Consider the following 27,111-nt stretch of genomic DNA (forward strand, 5'->3'; position numbering starts at 1 on the left):
AAGTCACTGTCATTATGCAGTATGATAAAAACATGGAAACGTAGTTTCTGCTCACGTGCAGTGGAGGTTCCTGCACAGTAACTTCAACACCCGACAGTTTTTATGCCATATATCAGTCAGCACAGCAATGACCTGAAGTACTGGGCTCCTCAGGTGACGTGAACCCATAACCCACTGGTCAAAATCCAACAATGAGCACTTACGTTTTATCAGGAAGCACCTTGTGAGACAGGATGGGCCTGCTGTTGTGGATGCCGTGTGCAAGCTTCTCTTTGGCCAGTTTGGGGATTTTGGAGTTGGAGGAAGAGCCATTACTATTGGGGGTACGCCCAGCCCCCCCAACACCCCCGGTGCCCCCAGCCTTGAAGCTGTTCAGCAGAGTGGAGAGGGGGAACGTGGAGGTGGATATGGAGGAGGATGGGGGCTTGCTGGAGGAGCTGTGCCTTCGCTCTGTGGGGGAGGGGGGAGAGGGCAGATCGAAGGTCATGTGTCACGCCACAAGCCAATTTACCCACAATCCTGTAGAAACCCAGAGCAAGGCAGTGCCTGGAAAGCAGGAGTAAGAGTAAGAGGAGTAAGAGTAAGAGGAGTAAGAGCCACGGCCAGATGCTGGCGCTTCCATTCCGGGAACGAAAAGCAGCAGAATTTAACTAATGCAGGAACAAAAATCATGAAAAAGCAGTAGAGCTGTAAGGCTGTAGCCAGCAGAACTACACTGTCATGCTGATCTCATTCTTTATTCTGACACACTGCCACAAAAATAACGAGAGAACAAAACATTAATACAGAAGGTGGCCATATTGCATAAGCCTGACACACTGGTAGCTTAATTCCTGATATAGCGTATGAGACGATGTGACAGAGACCGTACACAATTACAAATACAAAACAGGATTATACAATATGTTGCCTGCACATCACAAATATTTTTATTAGTATATAAAACCATACAAGTGGGTTTAGCTGAAGTTCTAAGCCTAATGAATATTCATAATCACAGTAGTGGTCTCTACAGCGGTAAGGGGGCATTTCCGTGTGACACGTCCATTTAGTTAAGGCTCAGCTTCTAAAATAAGCATCCGGACCTTCAGGAAACCCTTCAGCTGCCCAGCCTGGAGGTTGGAATCTAGCAAGCAAGAACTTTGAGTCACAAGTTCTGATGTACATGAAAGCTACAGGATGAACGAAAAGAAAAGCGTGCAGAGGTAAAGAGCAGGCATTTCACCTGTAACAAACCCCTAGCAGTCGCTCTAGCAGAGTACAAGCCCACACCAACTACAACCTGGCAGCTAAATAAAGCACAGCGTTACAACCCACAGAATAAAACATTACATCCAGCAGGGGGAGCTGCAGACACTCGGGTGCCTTGCATCAGACGAATGCAGATTCACATTGCAGATGGCCACACTTTCCCATACGAGTAAAACTGTAGCTTTGCAATTATTAGAAGCAATTATTCCACCACTGCTAAACACTCTAATACCAGTCGTTAGATTTTAGTACATGAACTGGGAGACGAGAGTGTGCCGTGATCCCTCGATGTTTGCACCGATGCACATAAACAAGCCAGGACCGAAGCAGCAGAGCTGAGTGATGGACGTCAGTACGGGTGTTCAAACAAGCGGAATTCAGAGACAGGGCTGTGGGCGTCGGGATTAGCAGCTTCAGTGTGGAGCCGATAACTGGCTCTGAACCTGCCAGGGTGCGAGTGCCACCACGTGGTACTGCAAGACGAGCAGGCGATGCCATGGGGCTGCCCTACCCTTCTCCTCTCCCCACCGGACCGGTCCTGCCAGGCAACTCCCCACACCTGCCTCTCGCTTCATGCAGATCTGGGCATGGGGCCAGTATGGGGTGGGGGGGCTGGGCTCTTGTTCAGGGATAGGGAGCAGCACGCGGACTGGCTGCCCTCTGTTCCGGTCCTCAAACGGTCACCCTGTCTTTAGTACAAGATGGCATCCTCCATCCCACAGAAGCAGCCCACACTCGCTTGCTTCCTGTCCATGCACCTCCAGAAAGCCTTCCCATCACGCCCCGCTGGCACCCTCTGCTGGTGCCACGGAGACTGCGCAGACGCCAACGTGCTCTCAGAGACAGTCTGTGGGAGGAGTCACCCTCTGCTTAACAGGGCTGTACCAGAAGTGCCTGTTCGTGCAAATGGATGACTGCCGTTCGGGGGGGGGGGGGGGGGGGGGGGTTGGCAGCCTTTATTGCTGTACACATGTAACAGGCACAGCCTGTGATGGCCTTTTCATTACCCAGCATCAGCAGGGAGATGCAGGAGATCTCTTGGGGGGGGGAGTTACATCTATGTTATGATAGATTCTACTGCAGTAAAAGTTCAAACTAATACAGAGCAAATGGTAAAAGAAACCATATTAATATATGATACTTAAAGACACAAGTGCTGGATGATTTTCAGTTTTATAAGCCATCTTCATACACAGATGAGAGGAAGATGAGCTGAGTGTGTGTCATGGCCCCCACCAGGACCTAGTAATATCCTCTTACTACTCAGTCCTATTAAGCTCAGGGAAGAGGCTGCGAAAGGATTATGAGCATGCAGACCTCTTGGTGGCACGCAGATAAATGAAGACAGCAATGCTAATCTAAGCTCTAAACGTCTAAATATAAACCTCTAAGATATTTTCAATAACGTGTAAAGACAATTTGTACGCAGCAAGAGTGCAGGTCTGATCAAAGCAGGAGTCCTGACTCTGTACGTTAGCAAAAATACTTTGAATGTGGCACAAATGGCCTAAAATGTGGAGCTGCATGTTATGTTAGTCAATTCAGGTAGAAGCCTTAACTGAGGAAGAGAAATGAGTGAAATGTGGCCCTTGTGTAATTCTCCAAAGCAGCAGTAGAGGGCACTAGAGTACAAGTTTCCTCTGGAGTATTTTTCAGGAAGTCATTTTACAAGCACTGAGCAAATGCTGTGGTGAGCTACATACAAGAAGGATATCAGAATTTCATTAGTATCGCTCCCTTGAAAAAGTTTCTAGAGAGAACATCTTTATACCAATCTTCGTGCAATTTATACTTTTTAGGAATCACTGCTTTACCCAAAAGCCGATCAAGTCAACAGTAACCAAGTAAGATTTAAGACCAAAAACTGGAAAAAAACCAAACGCATTGGTAGGTGTGTCTCTCTGCACAGTCGGCACTGAACACATAAGGTATGGGGGTCAGCAAATCAGAGACATCTGCAAAGGTACTATACTAAGCTAACAGCAGAGCGCATCTTTGCATTTAAACCAGCTTACCTTGTTAACCTTGTTACTCGCATTCTCTCTCGTCCTCATGTGCTGCATTACTAGCTGCCAACTAGCCCCCAATTTCGTTCGAAATGAACCCCCCCCCCCAGCAAAAATGCATTTTGTGATTTTGTGGCTGAACACGCCTGGGGAGCTAAGCGTTCACCTACCCTGTAAGAGCAGACTGCCAACAGGTAACATTCTTCATGTGCTGCAAACCGGCAGCGCTCTGCTCTGAGCGCGCATCTCACAGCGGCAGGAACTGCACTGCGCAGAATCAATCCGATGAAAATACTGACGCATTTTGCAAAAGGGCTGCTGGGAATAAATGCATCACAATACGGCTCCTTCAAGTTACCCAAGACGATACTCCGCAGACGCCTCCTCTTACATAATATTAAAAAATGCAAAATAAATAAATGTTAATTTAGCAGACACTTTTCTACCAGTGAAAGGGCAGGGTCATACAGTCCCTGGGGCAACTGGGTGTTAAAAGTCTTGCTCAAAGCCCCAGCAGTGACATCACTCTGCCAGTGACAGGGGCCTATACCGGCTAAGCCGCACGCCTTCATCAGAATGAGCTAAAAGCTACCAGGCAAGATCTGCCACCACCAAACCCCGCAGAGAGATATCGGCTCGGCTGCTCATAGACAGGGAGTTAAAGACCCATCAAACCCTCCGCCTCAAACCCTGGGTCAGGCAGGGCTAAAGGCTTCAGCTACCCAACAGTCACAAGAATTAGTGGCGACACATTCCAGGTAGGGCTGAACGAAACGGCAAAATATTTTATCGTGGCGATTTTTTTCATACCTGTCAATATTGATAATTATCTCAATAATATTCAAGTCATTTTACTTATTTCAAGGCTCCATTTTGACCAAATTCCCTTAGAATTGTCCTCAAACAGATTCAGAACATAAAAATGAGGACAAATTCAATGGACTGCAAACAGAAATTAAATTTTATGAATAAATCATACAGAAACATTTGACACATCAGAAAACGCTGACGGTACGGTTTGTTGCTGGGTTTGTTGTCTCTCTCTGACTGCAACGCTCCTCGTTCCAGGGGACACACTTGATATTTCTGGCACAGGTGCCACATGTAATCGTCAAACTGTCCGTACATTGACGGCTGTGCCTGTAGAACGACTCATCTGGTAAGTGATTTTAAAAACAAAGCAAAAAAAAAATAAAAATGTACGCTACGTTTTTAAATATCATGACTGTTGTAAAAATGTAATTTTGATGACAATTTGTCAGAATTCACCATAATGCCGACTCCCGGTCGCCATCCATCCCATACTGAAAAACAGAATGCTGTGTCACATTCTAAACCAATACAGGACGAGATGTGTCCTGTATACCGTCAGACTGACAATAAGCGCTTGCATTCCGTGTTCTATTGAACGCCAAAGCTTCAAGTAGTGAAATAAGTTCACAGAATTTCCAGTTTAATTTTGTGTGTGCATTACACCGCACCAGTCTGTTGCAAGTCAGACTTTAAATATCCAAAGTACCACCAAACTACTGTCTATTTACCTTATTTATCCATAACATCTTTTTTAAAAAGTTGTTGGTCAACATTCAATAGCCACAATACTAACAACGAAATTTCCTCGGAGGGAGCGTTTGTCTCTTCTATAGTATATTAGCAAAACAGCAGCATGTGGCATGCTCCGCTAACTCAATCAACCTTGCTGTATGTTTGTTGGGAATAAGTTGTTTGTTCTTAAAAGACTACTATATGATTGGTTGTAATTGCATTCCTTTCTGTAATACAATGTGTGCTATCAAAGTTTCTCATTTTCTTTAAAATTTATTTGATAAGTCGTTTATTTATTCACATCACCTACAGCTAATTTCAGGGGATGATGGGTAATCTAGTGAACGGGGCCAATGTTCTGTCACAAACCTGAGGTCAGGAATTAACCTCCGAACCCCAAAGCCGTCAGTCCTGCTATGACACCCGCACAGCTGCAGTGCTGCAGTAATGCCAGGCCAGTTCATACTCCAGTTAGCCACGTTCCGTTACAGTATGCGCATGCTGGAGCGCATAGACCACACAGCACACTTGTGCGAGAGGATTGGCCTTCATTCTGATTTCTCCTCAATGGGTGCATCGAATTTCCAGGCGCCCTCTGCTCATGTCTGGAAGCAATTGCTGTGGTGAACCACCTGTACTGATGATCCGAAACATAATTAAAGGGGGTACAGCCCAGCCTCTTTGCTTGCCAGATTATGTATATGGTAAGCAACCTGCTTAACACAAATTTATCTATTTTTATGTGCATATTTTACAGGCCCCATTACCCTTACTAAAGTTACTCTGCCATGAACTACAACAATGAAAAACAGATTTTAGGGAATTTATTGTGTAAAATTTCTTAAATAAATGGAAACAATTATAGAGAACCCTAGCTGTTCACTCTTCACTTTTCACACCAATACTGACCAAAACAATCCAAAATGAAACGTCTTACTCCTCTTAATTATTTGCATATGTCCATCTTCATTAAGGTTTTTTCCTATGACTGTACCCTGCTACGGCAACATTTTTAACAGGCGCGTGACCCTAAATTGGACCTAGCAGCACCCCTGCATGTTCTATAATCTAACAGAAACACAAAGCCATGACACGCAGAGAAAGGTGACACGGCCAATTCTCTCACACGAGTGTGCTCTGTGCACTCCACCATGCGCAGAGCACGAGGAACGTGGCTAACTGGAGTATGAACTAGCTTACAGAAACACCAGCATTTCCTGCACCACATGCATTTCCTGGTTTCCCACCATCAGTGTGCTCATACCTTATAAAACAATACCCATCATTTTACTACAAGATGGCAATTTTACTGCTCTATACATGTAAATTACATGTAATGAATTAAAATAGCATCTACCCTAAAATAAACTGTAAACCACATTTATGAAAGAATTTAGAAGGCGAGCTTTACATTATGTATTGGGACAACCATCAGATTAACAACAAAATTGACCATTTAAGAGAAGAAGTTCCTTCAAATGAATTCCTCCACTTGGCTTTCAAATCCACATTTTTCCCCCTATAACTAATGAGACCAACATACACTAAGGCCATTTTTCTAACCCTGTGGCTACACTGCAGACAAACCTGCAATATCTTTCTAAGGGTTTGATTCCAGGCATGAAATTGCATGCAAATTTACAAATTTCTCATTGCGAGAAACCAGCTTGCACATTTCTCTCTCTTCCCCCCCATCCCTCTCCCCAATGCAACACTAAACGTTACAGAAATCAATGTCTTAGCATATGTGTGGGATCAGGAAAAAAAGGAAACAGTCACAGCTGACTTTTAAATAAACCCATTAGATGCAACTTTAGCTCCTGACACGGTGAACAAACCAAAGCGAGGAAGCTGTTCAGACAGCCGGGTAGAGCAGTTTTTTTCTTTCAAACAAAGCACAGCGAGATGGAGTCGTTAAATTCGGAAAATTTATTGGCATTGGCAGAAAACCATCTAATAAAGCACGGATATGGTCTCTTTAAACATTTATGGTGAGGAGTGGTCCACCCTGACAGGGGAAAATGCTTAGAAGTAGGGCTGTTATTCGTTAATCAAGATATTGACAATTGGTCCAATGTGTCAGTCTTGGTCAAATACTGGAGGTAAACTTGTGCAGCTGGAAGCTGATTTTAATGACACACAGATAAACATCTAGCAGTCCAACATAATCACTTTAAGTAACACTAGAATACAGCTTACAATTCATCAATCTCAGGCAATATTCGTCAAAAATCAAGATATTGCCATTATTCCGAATCGGTTAAAAATCGATGCAAATGTATGACGATTTAAACCGGCTGATGTGGAAAATGAATCGCTACTTTAATAAAGTACCGTGAAGTACTCCTAAACAGAAAAACTGGGGTAATATTACATTTGATTTCACGACGTCAGTTCGACGTTAGATGTCACTGCGTATTCACGTCGACGTCCTACGTTAATTTTTGGTTTTGGCTGAACGCGAGATGGAGAGCGAATTTGAAACTGACACACCCCGCTGTTTGCCCTTTTAATAATGTTCGCTCTGGCGGAGGTGAATTGAGCTCACTGTAGTGCCGGTGGACATGCTGAAGCATGTTCGTTGTGCTATTTGTGTATGTTATCAGTCTTTTACAATGTTTGCACGCAGTTTTTGTCTTGCCTGTGCTTTTCTCGCCGTTTTCGTTCGTGATTACCGGGAAGCTAAAATGCTGCCACACTGCCGATATAAGATTAAAATGCTTAATCCCAACTGGGGTCACGGGGGGGGACTGGAGCCTATCAACAAACACAAAGCAGTGCCAAGAAATGACTTGCTTCTGCTGAATATTGACTCTATGGAATCCAAAATGTATCCATACAGTGGAAGACAAATGTCGTATGAGCAGTTCTTGTCCTCTTTTCTCCTGCTCACTCATTTAGCTAAATTTTTCACAAACTTTCCACACTGTCTATGAATGAGCCCAGCAAAAGAACAAGAATGATTATGCTTCTCTCTCACACAAAAACAACTGCGGTAAACATTAAACTGATTTATTAAAACATGCTAGACAATCTTGAAAAGGAACAATACTCAAAATTTTTGCTTCCTATCATAAAGTAAAATGTTTTAATGCAACTCTGTGACAGTCTCAAACCAGCTGACTACCACAGTACATGCATAACCTACATTGTCCATATTAACATCACACATTGTGTAGCTCTACTGACAAGTTATTCTTTATTTTTAGCCAAGGAATATTAGTAAGTGTGAACTATCGACTTTCCAAACACCAGCACTATCCCACTCAGTCAGACACTGCAATCGACCTAAACATAAACAAACCCTACTTTTCTTAAACCGAAATTTAAGAAAAAGAGGAGAAAAAAGGCAGTAAGACCGTGAAAAACAAACAGCCCTCATGTCTAACCACCTGAGGGGCAACCAATAAACAGTGAATCAGTGATTCATGGAACAGACACAACATTAATACACAACCTTGCGTTTTTGGAATTATTACACTGTGGGGACCAGATTGTATCTTTTTACCTTGTGAGGACATTTTCTCTTCCATGCTGTAACTTATTTGTGCCATTAGCCATAACCAACTCATAACTAGAATTAGCATTTATGTTCCACTTGTGTCAAATGTATTAATTTCATTGTGTGTTCCTAACCCAATATGATGAAACCGAATGGCACATAATGAATGTGTGTTCCATTACAGCCCCAAATACTACAAACAGAACACTGAGGCTGTTCTTCATACCCACCTATGATGGCTAACAAGCCACAAGAGACAAGAAACCCCTCAAAACTCTTTCCCCTAAATACTGCAAGACCGACAGGGACAGGAAAAGCAGTTCTCTCTGATCACATATGGTCCAAATGCAGGCAGAATTTCTTTTAAATAATTTTAAAAACCAGAGAACCTTGTTGAGTTTTATTATTTTTTTAATGTTTCATTGAGATCTATGAGATAAGGCCTGTTGCATAACCAGATATATTGAAAATCTCATCTGGCTGGAAAGAGCGAGTCCATTTCCCAGAGGATGCACTGAAATACATAAATAGGTCATTACCCCAACTGACCTCAGGATTTATACTAAGGTGCTGGTGCTTCTAGCTGCAATCTCAAGGGCAACACAAAAAATTTAATTTATCTATTACTTATTCGTATCTGTTCTAAAGTGTATGTTATAAGCCAAAGTGACAAATGTTCATTTGTACTTGAAATTTCCATATAGTTTTTTAAAGCATTTCTGCTATAAGGAGTCAGGTTCTTTAATATGTACAGTATTTCACATAAACTCAATTTATTAAGTTATTACAATAATGGTACAAGCAATGTTTCAGTACGGAATTTCGGGTTAAGTGGTTAAATGGTTAACATTACTACACCCATTCCAATTTGGCTGGCTTGTAAATAAAAAAATATATATATACAGTGGTACCTTGGTATCATTATTAATCTGTTCCAGATCCTTGGACTTATACCAAACAGGACTTATACCAAACAAATTTTTCCCATAAGAAATAAAAGGAAAATGATTAATCCGCTCTCAATAGCAACTGGTGTACTGACGCTCGTGGGCAGTCGTGGCTTTGTCTCCAGAAAGGTAAACAAGGGTAGTGCGTGATGTCATGACTCTTTTTGACCCATACAAGTTCTAGCACGCAAGTCGTATTCAAAACAAAGGTCGTATACCAAGCAAAAGTCTTTGCATCCAAACAGGACGTGTACCTTGGACTTATTTCAAAGTGGACGTATACCGAGGTACCACTGCACATGAAAAAATATGATCTTAATCCGTCACATATCTGCCCATACCGATATAGATTCTGATACAAGAGCTCTTTATTTAAATATTTTAATATAAAAAAATGTATATATTATATATAAATATTTATACTTTAGATATTAGGAGATATAGGCTACTGGTAACATACATAATGCACAGTTCCACCTCATTTGTACATCTTGTTTTAAGCGTTTATGAGGTATTTGTAGTTCAATCTGAATATCATCCAAGCTACGATACTTAAGTGGCAAATGCTTAAAATGCCCCATATTTCTCCCACTGGCAACAGTGTCACACTTCGTTACAACAGCAGCCCCTTGTGCATCACAATCTGTAGCGAGTGTACAGAACGACTCCCGAATCATCCATTGCAAAAATATGTGATCTATAACACTGATTGTGACTTGGCCATGTCGCGCCCCCCCCAGACCACGACACTTTTAGCTCAATACTCATTACTGATTGATATCAGTTACTCTAAAAGCAGAAACTCAGTCTTAAAATAACACAGATTCATACAAAACAATACACTACAGTAATCTTACAACCACAAAAGTTGAAATACGACTGATGACAGAGCTCCTTTTCTCATCAAAAATGCTTAAACAGATGTAAACCGATCAGCCATAACATTAAAACCTCATGCCTAATATTGTGCCCCCCCCCCCCCCCGTGCCACCAAATCAGCTCTGACTCCACAGCACCTCTGATGGTGCCCTGGAGTATCTGGTACAAAGGCATTAGCAGCAGATCTTTTAAGCTCTGTAAGATGCGAGGTGAACCCTGCACAGTTCTGACTTGTTTCTTCAGCATATCCTACAGATGCTCAACTGGATTGAGATTTGGGGAATTTGGAAGTGGGCCAACATGATGGCGCGTTGGTTAGCACTGTTGCCTCATACCTCTGGGACCAGGGTTCGAGTCTCCGCCAAAGTTCCGTGTGTAGTTTGCATGTTCTCCCTGTGTTGTCATGACAAGTCCAGAAACATGCTGAGGTTAATTGGATTTACCAAATTGCCCATAGGTGTGCATGTGTGAGTGAATGGTGTGTGCGTGTGCCCTGTAATGGGTTTGGCGCCCCATGCCTTCCACCCATAGGTGGGACTCACACACACCTGACCGTCCACTTGATTGAACAGAAAATGTGACCGTCTGGGCTCTCTGAACCAGTCTCTGGATATGCAGCCCCATATGCATAAAGCTGTGATGCACTGCATGTTCTGACACCTTTTATATAATTTACCAGCAATTTATACTACAGACACTATCTTGTGGAATCAGATTGTATGGACTAGCCTTTATCCCCACATGCACCAATGAGACCTGGACGCCCATGACCCCGGCACCCTTAACACGCGCCATCGTAGCGTTATTCACTTCACCTGTTAGTGGTTGTAATGTTATGGTTGAGTGGTGAATACCGATTCTTTTGTGCGTACATACGTACGTATTTTACTGCTACCAATAACTGGCTGACCTTTGGGCAGTGCGGGCAGTGAAACTTGCCCTGCCAGTGGGGAGGAGGGAGGTTGTGGGCTTGCAGGAATGACATAACAGTAACCCCTTAACATTCGTGGCTTTGGTTACTCACAAGTTGACCATGCACAATTAAATAGGATTATTTTTGAAGCTTAAATTTCTGGAGCGAAAAAATAAATAAATAAGTAAATCACAGAAACTTGGAAATCGTGCACATGCCAAAAACAATACTGCAAATGAGTTGGATCACATATAATGATATAATATATACCTATTAGTAACACATAGTATTTCTAAGTGCAAGTACATACTATATCTTTAATACTGAAAAGGCTCAGCTTTGTCTCGGAAATCAGCCTCAATCCCGTTAGTTTTTGTGACCATGGAATCTCAATTTTACGCACTTAAGTTTTTCTGTGCCATTAATTTAGCATTTTAGTAAGTCTGAAATGTAGTTACTCCAGTGCACAAAGTAGTAACTTTACACATATGAGGGCATACTTTAAACGGTTTGTACATTACATAAAAAGGTATTAATAGGAAATGGCTAACCTGACATACAAAGTGTACAGTAAAATAATGCTCGTTTACAAATTGGTAAATGGACTTTATGGTTCAGGCTAGCGGACTGTTATGGGTTGACGTCAGGTGGGATAAGTATTATTTGCAAATTTTGACATTTGTGGGGACCATCCACCACTATCCTTTGCAAATGTGAAGGGGTTTTTGTAGATAGCTTTTTATTCTCTGTGGAAAATGACAGAGATCGATCTGAGGGCCATGTCACGGGTCATACAAAACAGTATTATGGGGCAAATCTTGCTGGTACTTTGAGACCTCTTCTGGTGAATGAACCAAAAAAATGACTGGTCCTCTACTATGGAAAATGCCTGATCGTCCAATGCAATCATCTCCATTATTTTTGTAGTTATGTCTTTAAGTCTGGTACTGCCAACTTATTATATATTGACTGAAGTATAAATATGGATCGGCAATAAAGGTCAAGAATGATGTACTGGACATATGCTGATGTCTTAGTTTTTCACGAGTATCAGCCAATACCAGCAAACCACAATGAGAAGACCCACTAACAACAAAGCAAAATACAGACGCTCCACTACTTACGAACGGGTTACGTTCCGAACAGCCGTTCGTAACTCTAAATGTTCGTAAGTCGTCATTCAACATCATTTTAAGGGTATACACAAGTACAAAAAAGTAGGATGCTAGGGGTATGTATGCTATACTACGGCGTGGGGGGAGTAGCGGCCAGAAGTCGTACTTTCGTACAATTGGCGCGTAAAGTCGTAAATTGGCGCACAGAAAAAAAAATTGATGTTGCGGACAGGAAACGGGAGCCCAATGAATACAGTTTGGACTTACAGTCTTCTTCATTCGTATGTCTCAAAGTTCGCAAGTAGAGGAGCGTCGGTAAATGCATCATAGTGGTTTTGGTTTTATAAACAAAAGTTAAAGCATCACCCTTGTTTCCTCTCCAATTAGTAAAAACATATCATCAATTTCATATATTCTTTGGGCAAATCCTCATAATATAATTGCTACATTATTTGCTACTTGTGCTTTCACATCTTTTACATGCCAATAAAGCCAGGTAATCTCCGTTTAACAGCTCCACATAAAAATCACTGACCTTTCAAGAAGACTGAGCTGTCGTAGTACCCCTGCTTTGATTGTTGTAACCATTAGGAACAAAACTTCCCATGGTGTTAATGAATACCACAAAGCAAAAGGTCCTTCCCCAAATAATCCTGATCTAACAGTGGATTAGACTGTTAAGCCAGTTCACCTTCTTTCTAAGAAGCTCCAGCTTCACAGCCATATCAAAGTCAGAGAATCAGTACAGAGAGTAATGAATGTCTCACTGCACTTACCGTAATGCGCCTGAAAGGCCTGAGGTTTCACCACCTGATTGCAGTGGCTGCACATCACCAAGTAGAAGTCATCTTGTGCAGGAAACTGGCCAAAGATGGGCATGTCTGAGTGAAAGGCAAACAAATGGCATCAAAAACTACTCCCAGATAAAACCCTTTTGTTTACAAGCAGTTTAACAGATTTGGCAACATCTCAGCCTGAAACATGGAGCAGACAAGAAAGCAAAAAGTTTACCAGCTGAACTGGGACTGCAACACTCTGTTTCGTTTTATTGTTACAGACAGGTGATGGAAGGATTTGGAAACATCCTCTTTACATAAATCGATGCCGATACTCAGACTGTGCCGATCCAGGTTCCATCAACCAGAAGAAACCCATCACTGGCTATAGCACACAAAGCTGGTTCACACAGCATTCATTAACATTAAATAAAAAGGATAAACAAAAAAAAACCCAAAAAAAAGATAGACAAGAACGATGTTAAATTAATGACACAATGAGAACAATCTGATGAATCTTCTCTCTCCAAGATGTAACTCTCCTTCAGCACTGGTGCATTTTTCATAGAGGTACCAGACTGTACATAAGTAAACATTGGGGCTGAACGATTTCAGGAAGATATCTAATTGCAATTTTTCTGACACATCCATTTGATTTGCGATACATTTTTATATATGTCAAGCTTCAGTTCAATATGAATAAGGAGACTTATTGTAAGGTGGTACCTCAATGACTACTAAAATGTGTGACAAATACGACTATTATGGGTTTTACGTCTTTTTGGGTGTGATAGCTGCTGTGAGGATTACTGACTGTCCCATTTCTTAATGGGTGAGCAGTATGCTAATGCGATACCCCAATAACAAAAACGAAAGGTGTGATACACAGAAGTATATTTCTGGCGGTTAAAGGAAGTTACGGCAGAACTCTGACCATCCAATAAGTAGGTAATTCACTTAAAGTTCAGCAGCAGTATCAATATTTCTTTGCACCACAAATGTAACTTTTTCCTCGGGTTTCACGTTTGCCGTTTGTGGGTGTATCCGCAGCCACCTTTGGCCACTTCTGATTGGTGAGCATGATTAACATGTGAGGAGCACAGCACATCTGATTGGTGAGAATGACTATCATACAAGGAGCACGGCATGAATTTGTAAAACTGTTCTCAGACAGTTTTAAACCCTGGGTCAAACGTGCTGTACAATGCATATCCTAAATTGCAGCCTCGATTGGAAATCGATAAATCGTTCAGCCCTAGCAAACATATACCACTAGTGAGTAATGTAGCACCACTACACATAATGTGGACGAGGTTATAGCCAGCAGTTATAGCTCAGACTCATTCCGCACAGTCTAAGACACGCATACAAAGGAGTGAAGTCCAAGCTCAGCTCCAGACAACCTCCTATGACGTGGAAACCCAACACTGATCTCTGAGGGCCACTGCATGTCAGGCTTTTCACTCAACCTCAGCCATGAATTTTTATTGGGCCATTATTTAGATACCAAAACACCTCACACATCTTTTTTCAGCTTAATTAAAATGCATTCTGTAAAACCTGCAGGATTTTATTCCACAAGAACAGGTCGCATGAGGTTACCAAGTTGGCCGATTTGAGAACAGCCAGGGACTGAAATTGGCCGATTTTCAGTGTGTTCAGCCCGTACTGGAGACCAGTCGGGGGCGGCATGGTGGTGCAGTGGTTAGCGCTGTCGCCTCACACCTCTGGGACCCGGGTTCGAGTCTCCGCCTGGGTCACATGTGTGCGGAGTTTGCATGTTCTCCCCGTGTCGTCGTGGGGTTTCCTCCGGGTACTCCGGTTTCCCCCCACAGTCCAAAAACATGCTGAGGCTAATTGGAGTTGCTGAATTGCCCATAGGTGTGCATGTGTGAGTGAATGGTGTGTGAGTGTGCCCTGCGATGGGCTGGCCCCCCATCCTGGGTTGTTCCCTGCCTCGTGCCCATTGATTCCGGGATAGGCTCCGGACCCCCCGCGACCCAATAGGATAAGCGGTTTGGAAAATGGATGGATGGATGGATGGAGACCAGTCGATCAGTCTCCCATATTTCTGGTACCATTTTATGCCTGCACCACACGTCATACACATAACGCCACAGGCAATAGTCTCACAGCCACCTGTTAACATGTTATTAACATGGAGGGTCTTCAGTATGAGTGAAGATGACACAAGGCTTGCAATTTGCAATACGTGTCAAGCCAAAGTAAACCGTGGGGGGGATCACCATGAAAATGTGGTGAAACATCAGGTAAACTTTAAACTAATTATTAATCATGTACTAGATAATCCTGGAAAATGATAACTGTCATTTCTTTTGTTGTTAAAATGTGTTGCACCTGCTCGTTTGGTAAAGTAAAATATGTCAGATAAAACTGGGTGTACAGCAGCTCATTTTCAGTTAAGTTATTTGTACCTCTGTCCAGTCATAGAGCACTTTATTTTGAGATTTAGGTGAGAGAAGATCCAATAACTTAGTGAAGTTTGGGGGGAAATGTAAAGTTTAACAATTTCTTTAATAATGAAAATCAAATTTTGAATTAAAAAAAGCTGATTTTTGTTCATATGCTGTCAATTATAGTTCTTAGAAAGAATATCAGAGTTGGCAAAACTTGGTATCGGCAGGTCACACCTGCAAAAAATGTGGAATGAGCCAAGAAAATTGCAATCGGTGGATCTCTATTGCTGATGGTCGACTCAAAACAATGGATGTTTCCAAAACAAATGGACGGATATTCACTGCACTTGGGTTCATACCATACGGAACAGTACTGTCAAGAGTTTAAAAATGGCTATGGCACACAGATAAACCAAGGGTCTACCTACAGGGCAATCAACTACACAGACTTACTCGTAGCAGAAACATAAGGATAAATGTTAAATACAAAAACAGAATGCAGGAACACATGTAGTTATTGAGAAAACCGATAAGATGAGCTATACTTCAAATCTTCAATAAAGAAAACCTGGGCTAGTTTTCAAACCCACAGCAAACGGGACTGTTTATATTCAGGGGCCTTTGCTCATTTACTTTGAGACATTTTCTCACTCAGGCATTTATAATAAGTACAGCAGCCCACAGCCTAAAATTAACACAGATCATTTCCTGCCCTTAAATATCTCAGGGCACAGCCTTCAGGTGTAAAAACTTGTAAACCGTCAGTGCCCTCTGCTGGAGGGACAAAGAGAACAGAGGCATAATCAAGGCCTGTTTTTTACTTTGGGGTGGGGGGGGGAATTACGCTAAATAATGAAAAAGATACATGAAACTTGAGTGCAACAGCCATTCAGGATTCAATTGTGTGAAGGTGTTCTCACTGGCTGAAAACAGAAACGGACGTGTAGAGACCCAACTAGACTGGCCGGTTAGAAGGAGAAGCACACAAAGGCCGCAGTGCCTTAAACCATCCACAGGACAAATAATCTACTCATACTGAAACCGCCAAAATTTCAACACTGTGAGGAACCTTCACACATGCAAACAAACCCTAGATAATTCTAGACTGGACTGATGTGTGCTTCATGCTGTGACATGCCATGTCCATTAAGGGTACAAAGGGCTTTTCCCCACAGCTCCTTGTGAAGCACTGCTTCACTGGCACCTCAAGAAAGGCTGCGTAATCTGTGACTCGACCAGGGACTTAACCCTCTGGAGTGGGCGATCCCACCGGCTGGATCTGACAGAAATTTCGCCAAACCGTTTAAGGGACGCTGTGGGGATCATGGCGTGGTTCTCTTTTGGGGATATTCTGCAGAATTTCTGCCACTCTGCAAGATGTCCATCTGGGTCCTTGACAGCTGCGTTCACCCAGACACGAACAGCAGAGAGGAGAGGCCTTCGTCCTTACAGAAAAGAGGGGGGGGGGAAATCTACCTTTTTACATGGTACACAATGCAATTAAATCAGTCCATTAGCTGCATGTTATTATTAGATCCATACAGCCAGCATTCCTCCAAAATATCCGGTCTCCAGTCGGACTCTTGAGCTTTCCCAAGAACAGGTTCACTGTTGTGAAGACTAAGCCCATCCCTTCTACTTTTCCAAGGATTATGCTCTCTTCCGATGCACTGGGGCTTCTCATAAACTTCATCATTTCAAGTAAAATTTCAGGCTTGATTTGATTAAGATACCCGTTATTCATTTCCCTTGCAGTCCACAGTATTAGACACTCTAGGGTGCAGATACTCATCCTGTTCTGCTTCATAATCATCCATCTTTCACCATCCATCAAAGTCACAGAAACACCATATTCTGATCAATTCTGCTAGTTTATAACATATTCCTTGACCCACGGCTTGCAAAATTGTTAGCCCAACAGCATAAGACAAACAAGTTTCCCCACTGGGTGACAACCTGCCAGATAGACCATCAAAAATTATCCCCAAAGTAAAATAAAACTCCCTCCTTTATTAGTCTTTTCTACACTTTTGACTTGCTATTTCGGGGAAAAACGTTTGATCACCAATGAAACAAGTTGTTGATCATGATGATGGTTTGTTTGCTTTAAAGTATATGCTCAAAGCTTGATTTATAGGAGGGTTGCAATTTATTGCGCCATGGCCTCACGCCGCCATCTTGGTGCATTGTCGGTCACAGTAAGTGTACTCCAAGCATGTTAGCTTGCATTCAGTTAAGTAGGGCTTTATCATCACACGAGTTATATTCAGTACACTGCATATAGTGTCGCAAAATAACGTAATATAAATGCTTTTATATAACGGTATAGAGATGAAAATAACTGGGTGGGACCCAAACACAGTAAAAGCAAAATGGTTGTGAGCCGCTTGCTTTCATTAATGAGGATATTGTTAATTATCTAATTTTTTTAAATGTGATGGCTAACAGTGAAGCAATAGAAAGCAACCAAGTCTGGAGGTTTAATTTCTGTATTTTTGGCTGGGTACACACACAGGGGCAAAGCGTGGACAAAATTTTTTGGTGTATTCAGGGATAAGTACAACTATAAATCTCAAGCATATTATTATTCATAATTTGTTATACGTTTTCGTTATATTTTCATCATGTTAAGCGACTATGTTGCTCAATGCGTTAATGTTACGGTGCTGTGCTTGCTGTCATTATTACAAAATATCTGGTTTGATCGTACATAAGCGAATGTGTTTTAACGGTAAATTATTGATCGATTTATCACTGGATTTCATTTGGCTCAAAGGACTGTTTGAGGAGTAGTTTCTTTTTGCTTTCTACTCCTGATGTCCGTGTTACTGACAGATTACTCCATCCCATGGTTACTGTTGGTGCCCAGTTAATGCTGTCACTGTCATATAGTGACTGGTAACGTGAAATGATAAAAATGGCCTTTAAAATATGTTTCCACATCAAATTCTTGGAATTTTTTTTCATTACATTCTCGAGCATATATATATATATATATTTTTTTTTTTAAATGGTTTTCATCCAGCTAGTCAAAATTCATGTCGTGCTACCAAAATCTGAAGAATGCCTGCCTGAAGGGCTACCAGGGATGCAGAAATGTTGTGGAACCTTTATCGCTGATATAACAACTACATAATGAGAGGGGCAGGTGACAAATTTACAGCTTGCTGAATGTACTTGGGATGAAATACATCGTGAAGCAGATTACGGGTTAATGTTGGGGCAGCTCGGTATAATAGACCACAGAACGCCCCTGGGCAGGTGCTGCTTTCGCCATCTCCAGAAACACCTCCCACAAAGGCTGAGGATGCTAGCAGCGTCTCTCAGATAAAAAGCTGGCTCTTGCCTTCACCCGAGTGGATGGGTGGTAACAACCTTGTACCACCAAACCAGCTTCACTGACAAGACACTACTCAAATTAAGATAAGATGAATTTAAGACAAAAGGTGACAGAGTTACACATAACACACCAAAAGGACATTATGGTCTGGATGTCCCCTTCCACCTAGCATCCATCTCAAGCTCTACACCTGCCTTTCAATAGGAGACCACACCAGGATCCAGCAGTGTCCAGCACATTCATGCAGTTCCCCTGGGGAGGTATTCTCAATCATTATGCAACCCTGAGTTTTCCATTCCTCATGCCCCCACTAGTGCACCGTGAACCAGACCCCAATGTATTAGAGGTGCAACGGTACATGAAATTTACGGCACCCTGGTTTTAGGTTCACTGTTCAGTGCAACTTCTGCACAGCAGGGAAAAAAATTCTTCCCAGATCATTATTAACACTGCAATCAACTAGGAACAGTTGTAAAGCAAAGCAATGCATCTGTCAGTGTCTGAATAAAATGTATGAGACGCTTATTAGTACATTGTAAAAATTAAATATGTGAAATAATTTTAAAAATCAAAAACATAACATAATAAATTAATAAAATCTCATCTAAATCAAATTTTCTTTTCTACTCAGAGCGGTTGCATATTTGTCGCGATAAACAGCACTTTAAGCCATAATTATTTTCTTAGCCAGGTCTGAATTTCCTGACTAAAGCACCTTAAATCCCATAGGAAGACTAACTTGCAGAGGCTGTTCCTGCCTTGCTCCAGTAGCACACACATTCGAATGACATCATCTCAAATGAGTTAAGCACATTAGATGGGTTTCCAAAAACATATCTGAGTTTGAATATATGCCTTCCGGACCAAAAAAGATGCACCGAACTGGACAAAACAAATACGTATAGTGCTGCAGCATGACCCCACACCCATCTGTGACCTTCACCAACCCCATACTCCATTTGGGTTTTGTGTGTCCATTTTTCTTCTGCAAATGGCAAAACTGCCAATTCTTTTCCTATCTGCTGTTTTTGTTAAACTCATCACCACTCCTGTCCTCAAAAACAAAATCTCATCCCAACCTCCCTGGAACCACTCAATTACATTACATATATATACACATACATATACATACATATACACATACATACACACACATATACACATATATGTGCGCACACACACACACACACACTTTTTCCACTCCAAGCTTTTTAGCCATCATTTTTAAGAACACATTCTACAGCCTTTTATCATTAAAAAGGATATCCAAAACATTAAATGCAGAAGTACCTTATGATTTAAGATATTGACATTTTACTGGTTCTAATAAAATCCTGAAGCAGCTCCACACCTGCCCCCTGCCCAGCATATTTCCTCCAGTGCCTTGTCAGGTCTAGAAGTGCTTTGAGATGGAAGCGCAATGTCTGACAAAAACTGCAGCTGTCAGGCAGCACGCAGCAGGCCTGGTGAATGCTGCACAGAGCCGCCAAAACTGCCCCGGCCACCAGGGGCAGTGCGCCACCTAGCCACCGCTAAGCCACTGTACTGTTCCTTCTCATTTCACATTGATCATGGTGCTAAAAGCTGACTTATTACAGGCTTCCCTTTTCCTGACTTTTAGCTGTTAGGCAGGTAACAGAAGACAATGTTATTCAGATTTGTGATTTTGTGTAATTGCAAGTCGTGCGCATATTACATATGCAGCAGTTGACTTTTTACCATCTTCTTTATAAAGGAAACAGAGGACATTGGACTGCTCAAAAAGACATAGAACTGTCCACTCATCTGGCTAATATATTTCATTGCAGCAACAAAATTAGAAGACAGTAAATGCCTGCCTTTCATCCACTACTGGGCTGAGAGAGACCACCGGGGGGGGGGGGGGTCAGCCTGGGTATCCCCGAATTTAATCTGCAACCCTCTGATCAATCCACTGAACTCTGGGGCTTCAGAGGCAATATAACATTCTGCAAAGGTGTCTCTCCAGCTCCCAGCATACTCCCAGACCGATGACAGTTCCACTAGAATCCAAAGAGGAACATGATGTGCATTCCTGCAAATTCGGGGGTGGATCATTCTTGGGTGCCTTGTGATGATGACTACCAGGGTGAAGGTCAATCTGGAGAAAAGGGTTTTCAGTGAGCAGTCCCAGGAGGCGGCACTGCAGGAAGGCATTCCTCACAGCACCTTTCCCACCAAATGCACGATGGATGCATCCACAGCTCTAGTGTCAGTCTCTTTTCCAGCACATTACAACAATATGAGAGTTTAGGGTTTGTTATATGTTCAGCGGCTTCAGTGTTGATCATCCCAGTTCCACCTGATCTTATTCCCCATTTCCAATTTACGGAGGTTCAGGGGTGGGGGTGGGGACAGAAGGTAAGATTTCCTGTGGGGCTTTGGTGACACTCTTTGGATGATTGGCTTAAACAGCATAAATGTTACCATGTTGGACATGATACTGTATGGACAGCCTGACTTCTGATACTGATGTCCCAAAATGTGGCGTCTTCCCCGGATTTCGTAAAGTCACTGACAGCGATCTCCTTGTGAAGCAGGACTTCGCAAGACTCCCATAGCAATTCCAGTTAGTGTATTTTTGTTCCCATCTTCTGAAGGTGCCATTCTAAGTTCCAGTGGTGCTGGAGCGTTTTGTTACGATTTAAAAGGATTCTATCCATGGTCGGATACCTTTGGTTACATTCACTTGAGAAGCTTCACCTTAGATCCATGCGTCAGTCCTCCATAAGTGTTTATCCAGCACAGGGCTGGGCTGACTCTGGAGTCGACCCCACATAGCAGAGGGAATAAGCCGGGAGGAAGTCCATCGCAGAACAGACACACACTGTTGGCAATTTAGTCAGCAATTTAGCTAACTGGATGTTCTAGATTACAGAAGAAATGCAAAGGACTTGGAGGAAACCCATGTAGCACATATAAACAGCTCCTACACAGAGGCAGGGACAGGAATCAAACACCTACTAAGCCAACTGATAACTACAAAACACATGAAAACCTAAAGATGTCACACTGTCTTGCATCCATCATAGGCATAGAGACATTAAAGTGCAGCATTCTGAGGGTTGTGACACAGACTGACACAAGACGCTGCCATCACCAGATTCAGTGGAGGCACATAGACATGCCACGTCCCGCTTGGAGCAGGCTGCAGCATCCTGGCTTATTCTGGCTTCTGTGATGCAAGTCAGCTTTGTGTACCACAGTGTCCCCGTTCCGTCCCAAAAGGTTTGGTCCCGTCAGCTGGCTCCGAATTCCAAAAAGGCATTATTTAAATATATGGTATGATTGGGACAGGAGGCTGGGCCTGCAGCGGTTATCGGTTTTCAGGCACTTTTAAGCACCGTATGTTCATGAACAGAAAGGCAACCAAACCCCCAACAACAAAGCTACCAGGTCTGGTTTTTCACAGACACCGAAACAAATAAAGTTACTGTGAACCGATACAAAACAGAAAGCTTTGACTAACTGCTGTGCACTTGGTATGATGATTACAGCTAAATTAGTTTATGGTTTATTAGGTGCACATAATACAGTCAGGCATGTAAAAAGAGCATGTAAAAATCACTATAAAAGACTACATGTTCTCAGGATTGCAAAAATCCACTAAACTTGTGTTACACCGTCATATCCAAAAATACTCTGTAAATTCATATTAAATGTGCAATCCTGTAACTCAGCTGCTTCAGAGTTACACCTGGCTTGGTGACACTATAGGTGACAGCTCATGAAGAAGCCAGTAAAGCGCTTACATCAATGCCGCTCGTTTATCTGTAAATACTGCCTACCGGCAGCACTGCACCAATTTTACATTCGAAATCGTATCTCTAACAAGTCGGGGGCTCATCTTCAAAGTAAATAACATATCCTAATAATATTACCCAAGACCGCTCGTAACCACTGGCGTGTTCGTGAGAAGTTGCATGTCTTTGTTTCCAGAAGTCCGCCTGCATTTCCCTACATTTAAATGTTGTCTCAGCTGCGTAGATCAGGTTCATCGTTCTAGGCCCATTCTGCCACCCCTGGCTCAACTAATGCACTTGCTTCAAAGTGAACGCAGCGTTTTTTTCCCCAGCCAGTAGGTCTTTCCATACAAAAATCCGCAAAAGTAAACAATTTTATACAAATAATCAGGAGGAAAAATAGAAAAGGCTCACCGTCTCTGCAAAGCCTCATTGCTTCTCGATTTTTCCCGCACTCTTTCAAACTTTCTTCGGATTCGGCACCTGAACGAGCGATACAGAGAAATAGTTAGCTTACACTTGCTGGTGCCGCACTATTCGTCTCTGGCGTTTCGCGTATCTTCAAACTGCACGTTATCTAAAAGAGGAAAATCGTGATCAGTCGTGCTCGTTAAGATGGTTCGGTTTGAAATGCAGACAACTCACCGTCGCTCCCGTACAATTTAGCAGCATCAATCCATTCGCTCCAGGGCTGTCCCAATGCGATCTCGGGACTGGGAAGAGATCTGCGCTCCCCCACGGTCGCCATTGCTGTGGAGCCTTCTCCCTGTTGGATTTGCTGCTGCTGTTGCTGCTTTGGCTGCCTGGCGGCTCTGCGCTGCTCCCCCCTGACGTCATCGTCGGCCCTTTCCGACATTCTTTCCGCTACAATGTAACAAAACGGCGATCTGCGCTCTAGCTGGTTAACGAGGGATCCCGCTGGACCGATTGATGCCGCGTAAACAGCGTCCCCCGCCCCACCGCCACCCACTAACGCCACACCACCCGCCGCCCCCATTTGCGCCGCTCGGACGTCGGCGAGCCGTACAGCTGCCGGTGTTCGGATGTCGCGGCCGCTTTGACAAATGACACCGCTGCCGAGGCGCATCGCGCAGTGTGCGGCGCACGGTAGTGTACTGACGCGGTGAAACTTTACGGCACTCACCTGCGAAGCAAACCCAACTTCCCCAGCGTATGCAGTGCATGCGCCACGCAAATTTAGGGTAAATCATGCACATTTTACATTAGCGTCCATTTAAACCAATAGCATCTAGCAGCGCCTCGGACTTGGTGCGAGAATTAAGATCTACATGTGAAAAGGACAGCTTTTCGTCAAGCAATGCCTCTTCACAGAGAAGTGCCATAAAACAGCAACTGCACCGAGTCATTAATAAAAAGTTTGAAATAAAAGCTAACTTTCCTCAAGAACACGCATGTCTAAGATACAGTTTGCGGAACGCATCGATTTACTAAGACATTTTATTTTAAACTTCATTATTTCTAGTTCGTTAACTGCTCGCCGGTAATATGTTTCCATTGCCACCGTTTATCAGTAGCCTATATAAACAAGTAATTCTATTAGGCAGAGCTAAAGCGGCAATGGAAGAGTGCAAAAATGAAAGTGAACTACAAAAGAAATTCCAACACGGAGACACTATACAGGGAATGGATTAAGCTATAATATATTATAGTGCTTTTAATATAAGTCCCGAGAATTCCAAATATAAAATCCACTGAAAATCACCAAGATGATTACATTTTAATATATAAATTGGTTACCGAATAATGATAATGATAATGACAATAATAATAGTTTGCTGAACACAGTCAACGAAAGGCAGCTTCTAAGTGTACAGACACTACACTTCTTTAAGACTGATATGAACATGATGATTATCCTTATCATCGTCACTAATAATACCCATCCATGCATCCTTAATCAACCACATTTAAGGGCAGGGCACCAGTCAAAGTACACCCTGCATACCATTCCAGCACATCGAGTACAATAAAGTGGCTAGACAATAGTAGTATGAACTATAATAATGAAGCCATTTTGTTCATTAAGCTAAAAAAAAAAAATCAAATATAAGGTAACTTCAACATGAGATCAATTGAACATATAATTGAACCAAGAAAAGTTCTTAAATATATGAATTTGTTGAATGCCTATGTTCACTGGCAATGATAACAATAATCATCTCAAATAAAAACAACATTCTGCGATATTTTTGAAACGCGAGCAAAGCTGCAGACCTTCGTCAGTCCCATCTGGAATTGCTGCATGTGGTGTTCTGTGCTGTCACACACCCTTAGCCTGGTCCAAGCTGAGTGAACATGGTTTCATGCTCTCCAAGGCTAATTAGTGTCTTCCCAGTTCAGAAATGCTGATGCTGCATTTTTGTTTTTAATTCTGTGGGGTAATTTAACTGGGGGGAAAGGCAGCTGTGGGATTTTACAGAAATCTCATCTAATTCAGAATCACTTAAATAAAAATCTAAACAGCAATTTGACACATGATGGAAGCAGCTATAAACAGATGAAGTCATGTCAGATCTACTAATAGTCCAATGTGTGTATGAAATAATAAAATAATCAGTGGAAGGAGCTGTGAAATTATGGTGACTTCAGGCTCAGTTTAATAAGTAATGAATTTGCTAAATGATCACCACCAGCAAAAGTAGTCAGATTAAACAAATCCAGTATCAAACAAAGAATGTAGAAAAAAATACAAATAATTAATTGTTATTTAGGGATTAATTCTATTCATTTGTTACAGACAACCTGTCTGTTCTGGATAAACCTGGCCACAGAGATCACAGGGTTGCTTGGTCACAAGCAAGAACCAGCAATTCAATCCAATATGTAGTATTCACTGTTAACCACAAAAGATACAAACGTTCACAGTTCAATACGCCTTTATTAAACAAAATTAATCTACACAACTGTTTTTCACAAAGCAGATTTCGAAGGCTCCTTTAAGGAAACAACTGCTTTGGTCATAATAATTACGTGGAAAGCGAAACCAAATCAATGGTAGCTTGTTTATGAAAATTACTGATTAGTCGACACAGATTTTAAGTAAGCTGTCTTATTTATCACTTTACAAATTGATACTGTCAATTTAAAAAATCGTAAAGCAAAAGTTCACTGAGGATTTTTTTACTGTCAACTATCACAAATATTGAAGTGACGTGAAGAATGTCTACCATGTGTTTGAATGGTCATACATATTCCACTGCAGACATTTTGAAAAAAACATAACTTTGAATTTCAGGGTAGTATATAATGAATTTGTTAGATGTCAATGCTAGTGAGAAGTCTAAAATTGATTTATACTCATTTTGGCTAAGTCATCTAAAAAGTCCTGAAATAATGGCAAAGCTCTATCAAACAAACATGCAAAAAGAGGCGGCTTAAGTACCTATGTTGGTTTTATGTTGAAAAGTGTACAATTTTATTGTGGTTATAGACCTAGCTTGGAACATAACCAATAACGATAAGCCGAACAACACTGCCGCTGAGCTAGCTAGCTCGCCACTTAGCTCTAGCTTTGGGTAATCAGTCATCAACTGCTAACACCTTACCTGATTGTAGAACTTTGTCAAAGGGACTATATTTTCCCGTAGCTCCTTATTCGCTGAATGTAGCGGATAATATAATACTGAATACTGAAAATAAAGACCTAATTTAACGTTTTACTGACAGTAGAGGTCTCAACCAGGTGCTTCCATGCCTGTTTACCGGACTGCATTCTGGGACATGTACGTAACTTTTCCCGCACGCATTGCACGTCGATTGTGGTCAGCGAGCTAGTTACAGAATGAGCACACTGATGAGGAAACTGACGCCATTTTGGTTCTCGCTCTAAGAGCTTTCTGCATATGAGTCACATATAATGAGAGCCAACATGGTGGAAAATGTCATGTAGTTGCTTTACCTATTCACGTTATCAAAGAGAACCTCGGTTCTTTTCTGACACCACTTTCAAAAGCGGGGCGCCAACTAATGACTATTGACCAATTTGCCAGTGATTCCAAATGTGAAGAAGCAGGTATGTCCCAGTATGTTTCATTGTACAGAAAGACTCAGCTACACATGAACCAAATATGAATATGAAATACGATATCCATCACATCACCTTCGTCGTATGATTTAACTATTCACTAGAGAAATAAAATAAGAATGCACAATATATAAAAAATAGCCCTACGTTACTATGACATCTTAAAATGTGATGACTGGTGTGATCGATACCGATATTCCATGTATGAAGTCGGTATTTTTGTAAGTGCTTTCAAATATATTTAACTAAATATCTTCTCTCTCTATATATATTTTTTTCAAGAAACAAATGTCGAAAGCTGTACACTAAAAACCTGTTATTACTAAATTGCCATAGCTTTAATTTACTGTGATAAAACTGTGTTCGTTTTGTTAAATAAAATTTCAGTTGATATTTACTTGCAGTTCAGTTTTTCACAAGTTCTTGCTTTATTTTTTATCGCTTTTGGTGATTTAGTTAATGACTAAGCTTATATTTTTGCCTATAAACATTTCTGTTTTATTTCACACATTAATGTGTGTATTTGAGCTACAGTTTTGTTCATAAATTCGATTTTACTGTTTTACAACAGGGGGCAGTAATGCAGATAAATGACATCGAAACTCTACGGCCAG

General features: G+C 41.8%; 1 protein-coding gene across 2 annotated transcripts in view; it reads right to left on the reverse strand.

Annotated features, from left to right (window-relative positions):
* LOC125745423 (ataxin-7-like) overlaps positions 1–26,182 on the reverse strand; it is a 36,417-nt gene extending 10,235 nt beyond the window's left edge. Inside the window, exons 1-5 of one of the 2 annotated variants that reach the window (XM_049018312.1) lie at positions 26,019–26,182; positions 23,098–23,316; positions 22,867–22,935; positions 12,935–13,039; positions 204–450 (exon numbers count right to left, since the gene is read on the reverse strand). In XM_049018312.1, coding sequence (XP_048874269.1) covers positions 204–450; positions 12,935–13,039; positions 22,867–22,935; positions 23,098–23,308 — 632 coding nt within the window. In that variant the 5' untranslated portion in view covers positions 23,309–23,316; positions 26,019–26,182. Of the gene's footprint in view, positions 1–203; positions 451–12,934; positions 13,040–22,866; positions 22,936–23,097; positions 23,418–26,018 lie in introns of those variants that run through there. The other variant, XM_049018313.1, reaches the window with a different exon arrangement.
* Positions 26,183–27,111: the final 929 nt, after the last annotated feature.

The sequence above is a fragment of the Brienomyrus brachyistius genome, chromosome 6 (genome assembly GCF_023856365.1).
Source record: "Brienomyrus brachyistius isolate T26 chromosome 6, BBRACH_0.4, whole genome shotgun sequence".
Classification (NCBI taxonomy): Eukaryota; Metazoa; Chordata; class Actinopteri; order Osteoglossiformes; family Mormyridae; genus Brienomyrus; species Brienomyrus brachyistius.